Raw genomic sequence first — 18,440 nt, 5'->3', positions numbered from 1 at the left:
ACATATAAATACGTCACAGCAAGCACCCTTAAAGCAGGAACCCAGGGTCTCTACATATTTGTAGAGACCCTGGGTTCACCCACACATAGCTTGTGTGGGGTTATCCACTGATATCCAATGGCACTGAACAGTTTAGCATCTCTGCATACTAGCACTAACTGCCAGACAAGAAGCTGGCTATTTTGTGGGCAATGTGGGGGCGGAGTCAGCACTTACACGATTAAGAGTCCATATTCAGCACTTAACTGCCTAAGTTAACCAGACAAATCGAATCACATAAAATTCAGTTCTATCTTTATCCTCTTTTTCACTTATGCAGTTAAGTATTGCACTTAACTGGACAGGGATTAGCTGGCAACACAAAACTGGATATTCAGTGTGTGCTGGTGACTAGACATGGCCTGGCATTGAATATCTGGGAATAATGCCTTTGATGGCCAAAAAACACAGATTGCTGCCTGCTGAATATTTAGGTATATATGGGAAGAGTGAGAGAGAGAGAGAGAGAGAGAGAGAGAGAGAGAGAGAGAGAGAGAGCTTACAGTCCTGCTTAAATGGTGTTCACAGGACAACTATAGGCTCTATTTTTACCATGATATCACTGGTTCCTAGAGAGGAGTTTCCCCTGAGTCCACTATTCTAATCAGGGGAGGAGTCTAGTTTTGGAGGGAACTTCCCAGGGGTATAAAACCCTGTGCATAGTTCAAATCTTTGTCTTTGACTCCTTGCCTCCTCGGCCACTAACCTTCATGTGAAAGGAAAGTTCATCCAGTCCAGAGTTCTATTCATCTAAACCCAAGCAGTATAGGAGACAGAGATACCTGACTTGAGGGCCGGCCTTAGAAATTGCAAGGTACTGTGCAGAAAAGTGTGGTGGCCCCTCAACTTAAGATTTCAAATGAATCACCACCACCATCATGGTCCATTGTCTGCCCCTCTCTCTGAGCTCCTCCCCCTGTGTTCCAGCATCTCCCCCTCTCTCTGACATTCCCCCATGTTGTACTTTAAACTGTGTCTCTCCTTGAGTCTATAGTTTGCTGGCAATCTACCTGCACTGCCGGAGTTTGGTTCTAGAACCTTCCTTCTGTGGCATCTCACCCCTGTGGAAACAGGAAGTTATGTCATAGGGGGCGGGATGCTGCAGCGGTAAGTTTCCGGGACCAGTCCCCGGCAGTGCAAGTGAATCACTGCTGCCGCTGGTGAGTTGTAGACTCAAGAAGAGACACCATTTAAGGTACAACTGGGGGGAGGGGAGTCAGAGAGAGAGAGGAAGGTGCCAGACCACCAGGTGGGAGGGGTTGAGAGAGAGAGAGAGAGAGAGAGAGAGAGAGAGAGAGGCAGATGCTGGACTGTGGACGGGAAGGGTGAGATGCTGGACTCAGGGGCAGAGGGGAGGGAAAAGAGGTGCTGACTTGGTTAACTGCGGGGCCCCCTGGAGCACTGTACGGCCACCTCTGTTGCCCCTGCTTAAGGCTGGTCCTGCCTGGCTTCACTAACCAGGACAATTCTCTGGAACTATGTGACCAGTTTGTTCAGTGCTTCAGGGTGCTGAATGCTTATGTCAAGTGTGTCTATCCATCCATCTATGAATCTATTTATATATGTACTTGAAATAAACATTCAGCACCCTGAAACACTGAACTTAAACTGGTCATGTAGTTCCAGATAAGTTTTTTCAACTGGGAAAACAAATCATGAGCTATTGTCCTTCATGACAACATTTGGAGCTGTTCATATGAGCTTTAAGAATTCCAGGCTGTCTCCCATTTTCAGCCATATCACTAAGGTCTATATTAGTATGACAGGTCTGTGTAATCAGTGAGGGGAGAAGGGATTTGTAGCAACAGTCTTAGACCAGCCTCCTGGCTGGAGGGAAGGAGGGAGCCTGATGTTGCTGTCATTTTAGTTGAGGAGTTAAAGGCAAAACCACATTTTTCTTGTAAATTGTATGAAATGATGTGGTCTCATGAGATGATAGAGGAAGGGAGACGTGGGTGTTTCTTGGCAGCTGCTGTGTAGAAAATGTGGAATGCGTTTACTCTGTCTTCGAGTTTCGACATGTCCTTATGAATGGATCAGGTTTGATTTTGGACTCCTGATCACTAGTATACAGCCGTGATGTGGTTAACTCAATGCAATGAAATAATGTATGTCTGGAATAAAATGTGTGGAATTATAGTTTAATTGCCACAGTTTGTAGTTTAATTGCACCAATTTTAGCTTTTCTCCTTAATTACAGATTAGCATGACTCTCACCCTGCTGAATTACGCTGATTGGTGTTTTTTAAAAATTCTTGTGTGATAATTCTGAAATATAATGCCCTTGAAGTCTGAGGAGGTGACTGCCATCCTATGAGCTATCTCTTTCACAGTGTGGGGGATTAGAAATAGGAACTGGTCTTAACATGCTGAATGCACTAGTTCAGTGGTTCTCAAACCTGTCCTTGGGGCCCACCAGCCAGATGGACTTTCAGGATATCCCTAATGAATATGAGACATTTGCATGCCTGTCACCTTCATTATATGCAAATCTCTCTCTTGCATATTCATTAGGGATAACCTGAAAACCTAACTGGCTGGTGGTCTCTCAGGATAGGTTTGAGAACAACAGCTCTAGGTAATACCTCCTAGACTTGTTTTAGTGGTGAGGCTGTTTACAGTGTTGAATGTTTCTTAGCTAATGAAAGTGGATTATTAGACTAAATGTCCTCTGTGTTCCTGTGCTGCATCTATCGTGCAAGAGCAGGATTTACCAGCTTAAGTCCAGCTGTTGCTGTGGGGCTTGAAAGACAGCTTTAGTATGGGGCCCTTTTACAAAGGCGCGCTGAAAAATGGCCTGTAGTAGTGTAGACGCGTGCAGAATCATTTTTCAGTGCACCTGTAAAAAAATGCCTTTTAAAAATTTTTTACAAAAATGGATGTGTTGCAAAATGAAAATTGCCGCGCGTCCATTTTGGGTCTGAGACCTTACCGCCAGCCATTGACCTAGTGGTAAAGTCTCACACGGTAACCAGGTGGTAATGACCTACGCATATCAAATGCCACTTGGCGCGCGCCTAATACGTACGCACAAAAAAAAAAATTGGATGCGTGTATCGGATGCGCCAAAAATGAAATTACTGCAAGAAACATTCGGTAGCCAGGTGGTAACTCCATTTTGGTGTGCGTTGGGTGCGCATAGATGTTTACGTGGCTTAGTAAAAGGGCCCCTATGTCTTTCTATTCCCTAAATGGATCAAGTTGTTCTTTAGTTTAATGTGAGGAAACTTCAGGAGCCATATCACCATGCAGTTAGGAGGCTTGCATCTAGGTAGTAGATGGGAAGGTTCCCTGTTGGTAAAACTGGTGGTTCTTAAAATCTTTTGTTGTTGTTGTGATCTGTCGTGGAGCTTCAGGGGTACTGTAGGGGGATCAGATGCATCTGTTACTAATCTAAATGCTTTAAGGCTGGTATTCAGAGTTGCTTAACCAATGACAACATAAGTGGAATTAAAAAAAGAAATTTGGGCCCTTATTTACATAGAGGCTGATATTTAGTCCGCGGGAGGCAGCCCGCCTAAGTGCCATGATTGGTGCTTACCCTGGATATTCAATCCTGGGCCATTTCCAGTCACTGGCATTGAAAATCTGTTTTTTTTTTTTTTTTTGGCCAGTTCAAACATAACCAGTTATTTCAATATTCAGCGCTGGCTGGTTAAGTTTATAGGGGGCAAATATAGGACTGCTATTTAGGCAGTCTGATTTGGCTTCTAAGCTTAGCTGGCTAGTGCTGAATATTGCTGGTTATTGCACAATATAACCGGTTATCTTTTTGGCGATAACCGGCAATACTCAGTGGAGATAAGCGATTATCTCATGCTGAATATTAGCGGCTAGGTGCTGAAGCACTTTTTAAGCGGTCAGCAGCCATTTTTGGATGGCTAAATGGCTCTGAATATCGGCCGGATAATTTGCATGAGTATAAGCCAGTCTGAGGGTAATTTTACAGCAAGGTGATTAGGCCTTAAAGGGAGCTGTACATACATAAGTACATAAGTAATGCCACACAGGGAAAAGACCAAGGGTCCATCGAGCCCAGCATCCTGTCCATGACAGCGGCCAATCCAGGCCAAGGGCACCTGGCGAGCTTCCCAAATTTACAAACATTCTATACATGTGTGCTTAACATATGCCTATTTTATATAGGGAAAGTAAGTTCATACTTTCCCCTAAGCCTATGCACTCATACAAAATCAGGTGCCTAAATTTAGATTTGCTCCATAGCAGTATTAAATATAGGAGAAGAGATTTGTGATTTTGCACAAGCTTAGGGCATAATTCTATAAGGACCTGTTTAGTTGTAGGCAGCAAGAAGGCATATAAATGGCAGTGTTTTAGTCATTTACATGCATTAATGGCCACTTATATACATAAATGACTTCTTATAGAATAGTGACTAGCTGAACAGTATGTTATGGGCTAAATTCTATAAATGGCACTAGGTGCCAGAAAAATGAGCTCAAAGTTGGGCACCATTTATAGAATAGCATTTAGTGCTGGAATCTATGCCCAATTCTGAGCGCAAACATTTATACTAACAGAAATCTGGCGTAAATCCTCACACCTAAATTAGGTGTGGGTCTGCCTTAGTCTATAAAACTGTGCACAAATTCTAGGAACGCCCCGACCTGCTCATGCACCTCCCATGGCCACGACCCCCTTTCAGATCTGTGCATTAAAATTTACATGCACATCTTTATAGAATACCAATTATAAAGCTGTGCACGTAAAATTCAATTATTGCCAATTAGTGCCAGTAGTTGATTATTAGCATCCAGTTAGTGGTGCTAATTGGCTCAGTATGCAATTAAATTGCATGCTCAAATTGTGCATGTGCCTAAATTTGCATGTGCAATTTTTGAGCACCATATATAGAATTAGGGGGTAAGTGCATTCTAGCTCACAACCTGGCCTGGGCATTTATACCAGCTGTAGGACTGATGCAAGTGCTTGTAACTTACATGTAAGTGTGTTTTCACCCATTCATGCTAGTATACTATAAAGAAAAGTAACCACCTATTTTTCTTTATAGAATAGGCATAATAGATGCATTTCATAAGCACCCAACTCCATCCCCAGGAACAGGGCCGCCGAGAGACTAGGCCGGGCCCCGGGGCCCCGCTCCCACCACCCTCCCGAGGTCATCGTCGTCGTCGTCGCCCCCCTCCACCCGCCCCCCTCCATCCACCACTGGACTGGCCCCCCTAAATTCAAATCATAGCACCTCACCTCGACCTCACTCAGTGTGAAAGAAGAACGGCAGCGGTAGTCTGCAGATCACCTCCCTTCGGGCCTTCCCTCCCTGTGTCCTGCCCTCGTACAAGTTACATCAGATGAGGCCTGGGCCCAGGGAATTTTGTCCCCCCTGCCCCCCCCCCCCCATCTCGGCGGCCCTGCCCAGGAACACCTACTTTTCAGATGCACAAAAGTAGGCAAACAGAGGTCAGTTCTATAAGAACATAAGAATAGCTGTACTGGGTCAGATCAATGGTCCATCTAGCCCAGTATCCTGTTTCCAATAGTGGCCAATTCAGGTCACAAGTACCTGGCAGAAACCCAAATAGTAGCAACATTCTATGCTACCAATCCCAGGGCAAGCAGTGGCTTCCCCCATGTCCATCTCAATAACAGTCTATGGACCTTTCCTCCAAGAACTTGTCCAAAACATTTTTAAACCCAGACATGCTAACCGCTGTTACCACATCCTCCAGGTTCCAGAGCTTAACTACTCATTGATCGAAAAAAATATATCCTCCTACTTGTTTTAAAAGTATTTCCATGTAACTTCATTGAGTGTCCCCTAGTCTTTGTACTTTTTGAAAGAGTAAACAATCAATTCACTTTTACCCATTTTATATCACTCAGGATTTTGTAGACCTCAATCATATCCCCCCTCAGCCGTGTCTTTTCCAAGCTGAAGAACCCTAACCTCTTAGGCTTTCCTCATATGAGAGGAGTTCCATCCCCTTTATCATAAAGATGTGCCTACTTTCCTTTATAGAGTGTTAGTCTAAATGGGTAAATATGTGTGTATGCAGTCAGGTGTGAGCATTTGTGCCAGCCATGGATCTGGTGCAAATGCTGATTCCAGAGATTTGCATGTAATTTATAGTTGTCTATAAATATATGTGTGTGCCTCACTCATGCCCCTCCTAAACACTGCCATGTTACCACCCACCTGCAAAGTACACACTATTGATGAAATGTACATGGTTACAAAATAGCGTGCAACCAGATTTCTAGCATTTGGCACTTAAATGTCAGCGCCCACTTTACAGAATTTGCCCAGCAGTGATCTGTGCACCTAGTTTTGTCTGCAGACCCTGGTATAATTTTCTAAATGCTGATTTATGTGCCTAGAACTACCCCATATGCAGAAAAGGTTTGAATATTTGAGGCGGAAGAGCTGGAGTTATGGCTCCCAGCTCAAAGTCAGATGTACAACAGTGAAATTTCAGCTGATATACATATAACTGATACATGCATGTTAGGCCACAGCAATATGAGGTCTTCCTTGTGTTGAAATGCGGTGGTGTTCGCTGCTGAATGCCAGTGTTTTTGCATGTCTTCAGCAGTGCTATTTAAATAGACAGTGCCACTGAATGCAAGGATAAAGTTAAACACCATCTGAACCTGCTGTGTTTTTATTATTGCAATTCAAATGTCCTAGTAGCTGATTAATATAGTTTGGTATTTAATATACTCATGATTCAGGAAGAGAGTTGAAATATGGCCATGGAAACTGACAATAGCCCAGGTTCAGTCCAGGCAGGCACTGATTTTCTTAAGCAACCAAATTAGCATTGTCAAACCAAAGTTAAAATCTGTTGTGTCTTAATAATCATTGTGAAGTTGATTGAATATGCAAATCCAGCTCGGACAGAGGGAAACTGCATTATGGTGGTTACTAGTATGTTATCAGGTGTGTGTCTGGATGGGTAGAAACACAGCATGTGGAGGCTACTTCTCACACTTTAAGTATGTATTACATTATATTTCATTCATACCTTGCTTCTCTCAAAGAAGACTTAAAGCAGTTGACAACATAATTATTCAATCAGACAGCAATCCAACAAAATATTACAATCAAAAATACAATTTAAAATAAAACAATGTCATTAATACAACCACTAGCCAAATCCCCCTCTGTCACAGAATGGAAGGAACAAGAATCCCACAAATCCTAGTCCGTCCTGAAGGAGTTGGCTGCTGCATCACCATGTCCTGGAAATAGAATCTGAGCTAAGAAGGAACAGCTCTCCACCCTGCACTCTATACAAAACAATTCAAAATTCTGTGCACAAAATTTGCAAATCCTGCAAAATTCTGCACAATGTATTTGTAATTTCTTTTGTTCAAAATGTCCCTATTATAAGGGCTGACATCTCCCCCTGGCATGAAATACCCTCCCACTGCAGTTTCCCATGCACTTTAATGTAGACCTCCACCCCATTTTCATGGTGTGCACACACCTCATTCATCCTTTTCCAGCCCCCTTCCCTGCACCCACCTTTTTTTCAGCTCCCTCCCTGCAGCCACACTCCATCCACTTTTTTTCAGTTCCCTCTCTTCACCCAAAATATAGAACAGAAAAAGTTCTCTACGATGACGAATCACAGAAGGCAAAAGTAGAGACTAATAGACATTCACCACTGGAGACGTGAGTCCAACAGTCTTTATTATATCAGAGATATCTCTGATATAATAAAGAATCGTCTATTAGTCTCTACTTTTGCCCTCTCTTCACCCACAATCCATACATCATTTCCAGACCCCCTCCCCTCCTGCATACTCACCAGTCCAGCATGGTAGGAGGAGGAGCTGCAGAGCCACACATCAGGCTGATTTCTGGTCCTCTGCCATCCTGGGCCCGACTGTTTCTTTGAGCCACAGTAGGCCTCCGTGCAGCCTCAGCTTAAAGGAACCACTGGGAACCAAGAAAGCAGAGGAGGAAGCAGCCCCACCTGTGGCCGTGTAGCACCTCCTCCCAGGCTGGACCAGTGAATCTGTAAGGAGGTTGGCTGTTGATCTGTGCCATTCTGTGCTACAAAGGCAGACTTCACAGAACTCTGTGCAGTCTCTGAAATTGGAAGTAAGAATATGGGATAATAAGTGAGCATACACAGATTTCTAATGCAATGAAGTCTTTTCTACAGCTGTATAGTTTATGGAACCTCCAGCCATTCTTACAGTTCAGCAGGAGGATTTATTATTGGTCACACATGCAATGGTCATCACAAGGTAGAATACTGTAATTCCATTTAAAATGGTCTTCCTAAACATCAGAGTAATTGTAATTTGTGCAGATCTTATGACAGTTAGTGTTCTGTTTGGATTTCCAAAATGGAGTCATAGCATTATAGTTCTGGCAGCATTGCATTGACTATTGGTGATTTTTAGATTTTGATTTAAGATTTTGGCAATGGAGTTTAAAGATTGTAAAGTTGGGTGCCCCAATATAGTTGGAAATCATCTGGTGTTATATTCCCCATCTCATAATCATTCTTCCCAAGGTATTTGATTATGTGTACTCTCAGTTGGGGATGTGAGATTGGAGATGCTAAGGAATGAAGTCTTCTCAAGTCTAGGCCCAGTTTTACTAAATGTTAACACCAAGGAGTTGTGATCAAGTGACACCTATTTAAACTTCCACCAATACTGTAAATCCTGATTGTTGGTGATATCAGCTCAGAAGGGATGCTCAGTCTCATGAATTGTATGTAGCGTGTGTTAGAAATGGCAATATATTAAGCAATGGAGAGTGGGAGCTAAATACCAAATAAATGTAATTTGCTTTGCTTTTCAGAGATGTGTCAGGTTTCTTAGCAGCTTTATTTAACTATAGATTGGGGATATTTAAGTTATTTAACAATATTTAAGTTATTTAACAAACAGCCTCAAATAATTTGCTCGTTAGTTCATAGCAGCAAGGCTAGAATTAAAGCTAAATTGAGGCCAGTTTTCAAAGACTTATTGATGAGGTAAAGTAACTTGTTAGATTTACTTGCTTTGTGAATTCAAGTGTTTCATTTATCCTGTCATTGGGAGAAAATTCTTAAATCAACTCCACAGCGGTCTGCCCAAAGTAACAAAGAACTTGTACAGTGTATTAGAAAGGAAAACTCATCTGATTTTGTCCCCCTGTCCCTTTGGTTCTGCACATATCCTGTTCATAGGTGAATGATTCTATTACCTTGTGCAGTCTTCTCAGCATTCACCAACAATGGCAAAATAGTTTGGTTGAGATTGGAATAGACAGAGAGGCCAATGACATGCCCAATATCTGCAAAGAAGAAACCATCAGGTCATTTATAACCAGAGTACAATGTGTAATACATTCCTAGTGCCAGAGGGTATCTGCCACTCCCATGTTATGATGAGGTGGGTGGTGGCTGAATTAAACACACTGCTACCTCCAACAAATATATGAAGTAATTTGAGAAGTACAAATATGAAAACTTTCCAAATGCAGGTATGAATAACAAAGATGATAGTAGGGTAGAAATGAAGATAAAGCAATAGTTGACAGGAATGGAAGGAGAAATTTCCAAACAGCCACATGCATAGGTACTTGATAAAATACTATACCTGAAGACTTCATGATAGAGACAGGATGTTGTTGGTATTACAGATATATAGAGCAGTGAGAAATATAATGGGCCTGATATTCAGCATGAGTTAACTGGCTGAGAATGGCTGCCGACTAGTTAACTCACGTCTCAGTGGATAACTGGTCATTTTCAGTGGCATTTAACCACTTATCACCACCGAAAATGCCTAGTTAGTGCCGAAACTAAAGTGGGTAATGTTCAGGGCGTTCTGGGGGCATGACCGGTTAAGTCCTGATATTTGGAACTTAAATAGCCAGTCTTACATTCTAATTCTAAAAATGTCGCCATAAATTGCGTGCATAAATTTAAGCAAACATTCAATTTGCACGTACAATTTAATTGAGTAATGATTTAACCCGTGCCAATAATTGGCTTTTTAAAAAGCAATTATTGGCATTAATTTGTTTTAATTAACATTTACGTGCATACATTTTCACACAATCTGAAAAAGGGGCACGGAAATGGAAGGGTTATGGGCGTACCAGAGGCATTCCTAAAATGAATGCGTGTTGTTATTGAATAACGGGGTATGTGACTAATGAAGGCATGTACATTTGCACCACGTTTCAGTTAATGCAAATAGCACCGCTGCGTACATCTAGTAGTGCTATAGAAATTATATGTAGTAGTAGTAAATAGCCACACCAAAAGTTAGGTGCGATTCCCAGCTGTAAGTGCAACTCCATAAACTGCAGCTTATAGAGTAACGCTTTTTTGGCGCCAATTTTTTGGGTGCCATTTATAGAATTTAGCTCTTAATGGTGAAATAAGGCTGCATAAAAAAGAAGCCTATCTTTGCTCGCTAAGCCATGGCCAATTAAATCTCAATATCAACTTAACTGGTCATATGCTAGCCAGTGTTGGAAAAACCCAGATATTCAATGCCGGTTGCCGTAAATGGCCCGACATTGAATATCTGGGTTGAATACCAGCAGCAGGCAGTTAAAGTGTTGCCTGCCACCGGCTGAATATTGGGGAAGGGGGAGAGGGATGGATTCAGTGCTACCAGGCCATACTTTATTCACAAAGAACAGTAGAATAAAAAAAGGGAGAAGAACAGTACTTTACATAATGAACATCATTGAAATCTAAGTGCAGGAGGACATATAATGGGAGCTTGTGTTATGTTACTTTAGAAAAGGGAAATAAGTTTGTGCCATAACAACTAAAGAAGGGATTAAAGTATTCAAGATGTCAAGAATACAACGATAAGAGAAGTAGCACTCTATTCATTTACAGGAGAAAGAGTCTATTTAGATGTAACAAAAGAAAAAACTGAGGCACAAGGGAAGGGCTTCTGGAAGCTGTCCTAGGGACCCCGTAGTCAGTCTGGTTTTCAGAATACCTATCCACACCAAATATGCATGAAATAAATTTGCATGTGTTAGATTGCCAATGAATGCGGATTTATCTCCTGTATATTAATTATAGATACCCTGAAAACCTGACTGCCTGTGGGGTCCCCAGGACAGGTTTGAGAAACTATGAGCTAGAGTATTAAAAGAGCTTAGAGTGCTACTGTCATCACTCTTTATTATAAGAACATAATTGCTGGGTCAGACCAATGATCCATTGATTCCAGCATCTATTCTTTGACAATGGCCAATGTGAGTCACCTGAAAGTGGCGAGATAAAAAAAAAGAGTTATATGTTAAAACGTGTAATCTATTGTAAAACCAGTAGATGGCACTGTTTTCTTTAAATTCTTGAAATTTCATCTATTTCTTGTTTTTAAAATGTTACTTTTGGCTCTCTATTGCAACAGCTGATTATTGCTTTGTTTTATTGATAATTCCTCTCCTCCTTTTGTGTCCTTGTGATTGTAGTTATTTCAATGGATTTACGTTTGTGCTTTTAGTAAGTTAATACCTATTATAAGCAAGGCCACTTTTGTGTCTCCATATTGTCTATTCCCCTCATTCTGTGTTTGATTTTTGATATGTAAAGCACTTAGATATCCTTGTGATAGGTGATATATCAAATAAAGATGAAACTATAAACCAGGGGCTCTAAATGTTGGTCCTCGAGGCCCACAACCCAGATGGGTTTTCAGGATTTCCCCAATGAATATGCATAAAATCTATTTGCATGCACTGCCACCATTCTATGCAAATAGATCTCATGCATATTCCAGATATACCAAGTCACATGCATTTGGCATGTGACACACGCAATTGGACCCATTTTCCAGCTCACACGCTTCAATGACCCGATCTCACACATTGGCATCCTCCCCCTCACTACTCGATGCAGCATCTTTCTATCTCTTTCGTTTCCTTCTTTCTTCTTCTCTTCCTCTGCTCATCTCTGCCACAGTTCCGATGTCTCTCTCTCTCCTCTCCCCAAGTCCAGCACTTTTCCCTTTTCTTCCCTCAGCAACCATTGTCCGTAGGCTTCAAGCTTTTCTTCTTTGCTGGTAAAAGGTAGCATAAACACAGCTTGGGCTATCCCCAGCTACTTCCCTCTGCCGCGGACTGCACAAGCATAAAACAGAAAGTTGTATCAGAAGGGCGGGTTGTGGCACAGAGAAGAAACCAGGGATGGCCCAGGCGGAGTTTTTGCTACCTTTTACCAGAAAAGAAGAAAAGCTTGAAGCCTAAGAACAAGGGTCGCTGAGGGAGGAAGAGAAGAGGGGCTGCACCCACGGAGGTCAGAAGGGAGACACGCTGGAGTTATGGGGGGGGGGGGTGGAAGGATTGGTGTTGGACTCACCGGGGATGTGGGGGGGGGGGGGGGGAAAGAGGTGCCAGACTCACCAGTGATGGTGGGGGTGCTGGAATCACCAAGGGAGGGGAGAATGTGAGGTTGAGGTTGAGGTTAAGGTTACGGTTCTGGATCTGTGGGGGAGGAAGACAGGAGAGATCATGCTAGACTATGGGTGAGGAAGCAGGGGAGAGAGGGGGAGTTGCAGGACTGGGAGGTAACTGGGGAGATGGGGAGGAGAGTGGGAAAAATTCCAGCTTGTGGGGAATGTATGGAAGAGAAGGGAAGAGATGCTGGGCTGGGTCAAAGAGGACAAAGACAGAGAAATGCTGAACCACTTGGGGGTGGAGTGGGTGAAGCATAGTCCAGAGAGAGACCATGTTGGACAGGAAGGACAGAGAGTGGGGAGAAGCGACAGGAACACAGAAGGGAGATGCCAGGTATGGGAGAGCACTGGGACAAGGACACAGATGGGTGATGTGGGATGGGGTGGGTATGCAGAAGGACAATGCTAGATAGAGAGGAGATATAAACAGGTACACAGCAGTGCTGTTAGGCACTGGAAGGGATAAGGACACTAAGGGGTGATGCTGGACAGAGGAGGATAAGAAAATAGGGACAGTCTTGAACAGGAGGGGCAGGTACAGAGAGGAGCAATGTTGGATATGGGAGGATAGCGGTACAGAGGGGCAATGCTGAACATAGGGGGAAGGATAGGGACAAAGGGAAGATGGATAATATACATGGAGAAAGAATAAATGTCAAATGGACTGGTTGCAATGACAAAAAAAAAAGACAGAAGAAAAGAAAACAGAAACCAGATACTAGGACCAACACAATAAGAAAAATGAAATGACCAGACAACAAAGGTAGAAAAAAAGAATTTTATTTTCTATTAGTTGATTGTAAGATGTCAGTTTTTGGATTGTGAATCTGCCAGAACTAGTTTTAGGCATGGCTGAGGACCACGAGAAAAACCTCACTCATTGGCCTTCAATCTCCAGCATTGCGGTGGTAAATCTCCAGCACTGGGGTGGGCAACCCTTCGCGTCTCTGATATTCATTTGTGGAAATCCTGAAAACCTAACTGTGTTATGGACCTTGAGGACCAAAATTGAGCACCCCTGCCATAAACTATAAGGCACTTAAGTAAGAGATGGAAAAGTGTTTTCTCTTACTGACTGCCTCCTGTATTGTAGTGTTTACTTGTTCAATTACTCTTCTTTCTGTTGCTGCTCAGAGAAGACGTACTTGCTCCTTGTCTCAATCTGTAACTAAGATTAAAAAACCTTACATACTAAAAGACCTTGAAAGATGCTCACTGTGAATGGGTTATCAGCCCAGACACTGATTAAAGAAACACTTCAGAATAATCCTGAGGATTGGAGATGATTGCAAGGACCACAAACTGCTAGGCGACTCTCAGACAGGACCTAGTGACTGTAAGATTTAAATAGAAACCAAAGAAATAAAGGGGACAGTTCCATAAAGTGACACCTCAATCTAGGTACCCCAATGTCATGCGCTTATTGACAATTTTATATTTATTTACTTATTGTCAGGGATTTTTTTGAGGGGGTACTTGGGGGTACTGAGTACCGGCACCTTTTCCACCGTCTGCTAAACTTGACCCGTGGTTCTCGTATTTTAATGAAAGAGCTCAGGTTCTACATACAAATTCTGCCTTGTCATAGATTCTATGACTGGTTGCAGGGGTCCTGGCTATTGTGGGGTGAGTCCCTCAATGATCACTCTACCCCTGAAGGGTGGCCTGGCATTTGAGTACCGGCATCTTTTTTGCTAGACAAAATGCACTGATTTTTCAACCGCCTTTATGAAGAGATTCACCCAAGGCGGTGTACTGCAGGTACAGTTTAACATTAAATTTACAATTTTATTAACAGCATAACAATAGTAAAAATGACCAAATGTAAACATAAATACAATAAATGAAGTAAACTTGAGAATAGCAAATTAAAACCTAATAATAGGACTACCATGAAACAGTCTCAAACATATACACTTTTAACAGCACTGAAATTTAAATAACAGAGATATGTGGAGGGGCATAATCGAACGCAAAAGCCTATCTCCATGGGCGTTTATCTCCGAGAACGGGTCCGTGAAGGGGCGGGCCGAACCGTATTTTTGAAAAAATGGACGTTTTTGAGCTGGGCGTTTGTTTTTTTTTAGCGATAATGGAAACTAAAAATGCCCAGCTCAAAAACGTCCTAATCCGAGCAATTTGGTCGTGGAAGGGGCCAGGATTCGTAGTACACAGGCCCCCCTGATATGCCAGGACACCAACTAGGCACCCTAGGTCAGTGCGGTGGACTTCAGAAAAAGCTCCCATATGCATAGCTCCCTTACCACGGGTGCTGAGCTCCCAACCCCCCTCCCCCAAAACCCACTACCCACAAATGTACAACACTACCATAGCTCTTAGGGGTGAAGGGGACACCTACATGTGGGTACAATGGGTTTTGGAGGCCTCCCATTCACCAGCACAAGTGTTACAGGTGGGGGGAGGGATGGGCCTGGGGCCACCTGGCTGAAGTGCACTGCGGTACCCACTAAAAGTGCTCCAGGGACCTGCATACACGTAGGCCTCTAGGACTTGTTGCTGCTGTATAACATTGGCACACCAGTTGACACCTGAAGACCAATCTCTCCGAAAACGTCCTTTATTGGAATAACCGCGTTTACTCACAGTTAACTGCAGATCAGAGGTTGTGCCCCACTGGCAACGAGTCTCCCTCGTACTGAGATTAGCGGTAGGTCAGAGCTGGCAGAATGCTGTACAATGCCCTCTTTCAGCCACATTCAAGGTAAGAACTAAGTTCTCTAACATGGCTAACACAGGAAAGGGAACTAAAACTGGCTTACAAAAATGCCCACTACCGCATGGACTACAACAGGAAACACAACAGGGCACACTCTGACCCAGTAGGCAGGGGGAAAAGCACCATGGGAGAAGAGCCTACCAACTACCAACATCGTGAGACTGTAACACAAGCTAATGAAATCACGGAGCCCAATACCCTACACCCACCACAATGCAATGCTGATGTGACCCTGTACTGCACCCGAGAGCCACATCTGACCCAGGGAAAGGCTGTGACAGGATCGAACACATTCTGCTGTCATGGAGGTGGGTACGGCATCTGAGGCTGGCATACAGGCTGGAAAAAAAGTTTTTAAAGTGGGGTTTTTTTTTGGTGGGAGGGGGTTAGTGACCACTGGGGGGGTCCGGGGAGGTCATCCCCGATTCCCTCCAGTGGTCATCTGGGCAGTTGGGGCACTTTTTTGGGACTTGTTTGTGAGAAAAAGGGTCCAAAAAAAGTGACCCAAAATCGCGGTCAAAACGCCTTTTTTCTCGATTATCAGCTAAAGACGCCCATCTCTCCTCAGCTGATAACCACGCCCCAGTCCCGCCTCCACCACCCCTCCGACACGCCCCCATCAACTTTATTCATTTCCGCGACGGAGTGCAGTTGGAAACACCCAAAATCGGCTTTCGATTATACCGATTTGGGCACCTTTGCGAGAAAAACGCCCATCTCCCGATTTGGGTCGAAATATAGGCGTTTTTCTTTTTCGATTATAAGCTGGATTGTCATCTTGGTGCCAAGATTCTCTTACAGAATGTTAGTGTAAGGTTGGCATTGGTGCTTCCAAGTATAGGCGCAGCCTTGTATGTCATGTCAATGGCATGTGTAAGTTGGCATACCTAGGTATGCCAAGTGACGTGTGTAGTTATGGTATTCTATAAACTCAGCGCCTAACTGGGAGACACGCACATGGCATGCCTGTGCTCTACCCATATATACACCCCCTTACAGTGTTCACATATCATACAAACCTCGACAAAGGTTGCTTTTTTGCATTCATTGCTGCATCAGTTCTTCTCCTGATGCAGTAGTGAATGCGAAACAAGAGGCGCTTGTCGAGGCTTGTATGGCTATGAGGACACTTTGGATTACTATTAGAGATTGATGAAAGAATATTGAGGAACTCAATTGGAGCTGTGAATTGGCGGATTTCAGATGTTTTTGGCTTTTTGAGATGAGTACACATATTGCTTTATTCTTGATATTTTGAACTGAATATATTTTGCACTATGGTGATTTATTTCATAATTACCTGTTTTTTTGGGTAGGATTTTTTATTTCCCTTTGTTTTGTGAGAGTTTTTCTTTCTACTTTTTTTTTTACAGGCTTTTAAATGGCCTATAATGATTTGAGGGTCTCCTATTAGGGACTGTTTGCTGTTCACTACATCTCCCTGGAGCCTTGAGGCCATGTTTGTTTAATAATACAGTTATTGATAGCCTGGTGCATTGAACATACAGATCTTTATTTAATATTAATACTGGCTTATCATACATACATACATACTTCCTATGCAATCCAAAGGAGGGAGGTAGAGGCTGAGACTTCATGGCCTGGATCATTAAAGACATGCTTGAAGGCAGAGACAAAGACATCTGTACCAGAAATCAGGGGAACTATATGAAGGCTTCCTTAGTTAACAATGAAATAATAAAACCAACTTTGAACTTGTAATCCAGAACATCAGAGGCCTAATGGATAAAAACAATGGAGCACTGGTTCAGAGATCCCCTATAGGTCTGTGAGTTCTCCAAATAATGATAAGAAGGTCAAGACATTGGTATAAACTCAACCAAGAGTTCCATATGGATGGCCAAAATCAAAGCTATCTTGGCTGACTCCATGGTCAGAGCTTGCTATTACAGCGTCAGCTGGGGGAGAGTGAAACTTTGTGTTGAGAGAAGGCTCAGGCTAGAGAAGATGTGAATGTTCTGCCTGTGCAGGTCACCTTTCCCCTCAGTTTGGGTCTTCAGGGGGGGGGGGGGGGTTATGGAAGGATTAATCTGGACAGGCTAGAATGCAAGGAGCCAAAAAGGGGATCTTCACTGACAAGGGAGTGCAGGAAACTGAATCAACTGAAGACACTAGCAAACTGAAGCTTGACATTGAGGATACAGGCAGCAATCAAATTATTGCAATCAGGCTGGATAGGTGGAGGTACATGTCTTCTGGACGGAAATCAAGGTGGAAGCCAGCAGGAAGCATGGGTCACAGAGCTTAAAAGGACTACCTGCTAGCTCAGGAGGTCCACAGTGTCCTCTGCAAGTGGGAGCATGAACTACCTGGCAGGACCTATACACCTTACAGAATATATAGAATTGTTCATTCCTACCTGATACTTGCCAAGCATACTGTTTGTCACTCACAAATTATCAGCTAGAGTTATTAATGTTCATTAGTGCGTTGTTAATGTGTGCTAGTAATTATATATGCTAGCAAAGTTAGCACTTGCTAATGCAGCAGTGCACTTGATAACTGACTCAGGGCTTCCCATAACTATTCTGGAAAACATGCAGTCAGTTGGGTTTTCAGGATATCCACAATGAGTAAGCATGAGATTTATTTGCATATATGGAGTCTCTAATGCATGCAATTGATCTCATTCTTATTCGCTGTGGATATCCTGAAAACCTCAGTGTTTGTGGGATCCTCAGGACTGTACAATCATAGAATGGTGAAAGTTTTTCTTCCAAAGTGGGAAAATTAAGGTAAAATGTCACTTATGCTCTCAGAAAAAAATATTCAGTAGAAATCCACCCAGGTGGAGAACTCTGAAATCCCACAGGGTATAGTAGAGGCAAAAGAACGGTGGGAAATGGACTGCAGACTCCAGAAATGAGGGAAGCAAACTTGATGCTTTAATATGTTTATTGATCAAAGATCTTTAGATAATGAGTAGATTAAAAATCTCCAATAATGTGCCTTTTCAATCTTGTGACACAAAAGGTGGGTCTTAAAAAAGACCTTTGTAGTAATGATGAAGAAGATAGAAGATGTATGCATCTCCTAATTATATAACTTGCTATTTATGACCTCGAATCAGGTGACATATTTCTGTTCCGCTAACCTCAAGGGGCTCCACCAAGCCTTCCACCTAGCTATTGTGAAGGATCAGTATCGGCCCCATCTGAGTTTAAAAGATTGTGTTTTTAAAGCATCAACTTTGCTTCCCTCGTTTCAGGAGTTCGTGGTCTAT

General features: G+C 42.9%; 1 protein-coding gene across 3 annotated transcripts in view; it reads right to left on the bottom strand.

The window, feature by feature from the left end:
* Window positions 1-18,440, bottom strand: part of PROM2 (prominin 2) — a 187,496-nt gene that overhangs the window by 97,923 nt on the left and 71,133 nt on the right. For all 3 annotated transcript variants that reach the window (XM_030201635.1, XM_030201636.1, XM_030201634.1), the window contains exon 6: window positions 9,233-9,322. In XM_030201635.1, the coding sequence (XP_030057495.1) occupies window positions 9,233-9,322 (90 nt within the window). The remainder of the gene's footprint in view (window positions 1-9,232; window positions 9,323-18,440) is intronic.

Source organism: Microcaecilia unicolor, chromosome 4 (assembly GCF_901765095.1).
Source record: "Microcaecilia unicolor chromosome 4, aMicUni1.1, whole genome shotgun sequence".
Taxonomy (NCBI): Eukaryota; Metazoa; Chordata; class Amphibia; order Gymnophiona; family Siphonopidae; genus Microcaecilia; species Microcaecilia unicolor.
Note: the sequence above shows the minus strand (reverse complement) of the source record. Positions and strands in the feature narration are given on the sequence as shown.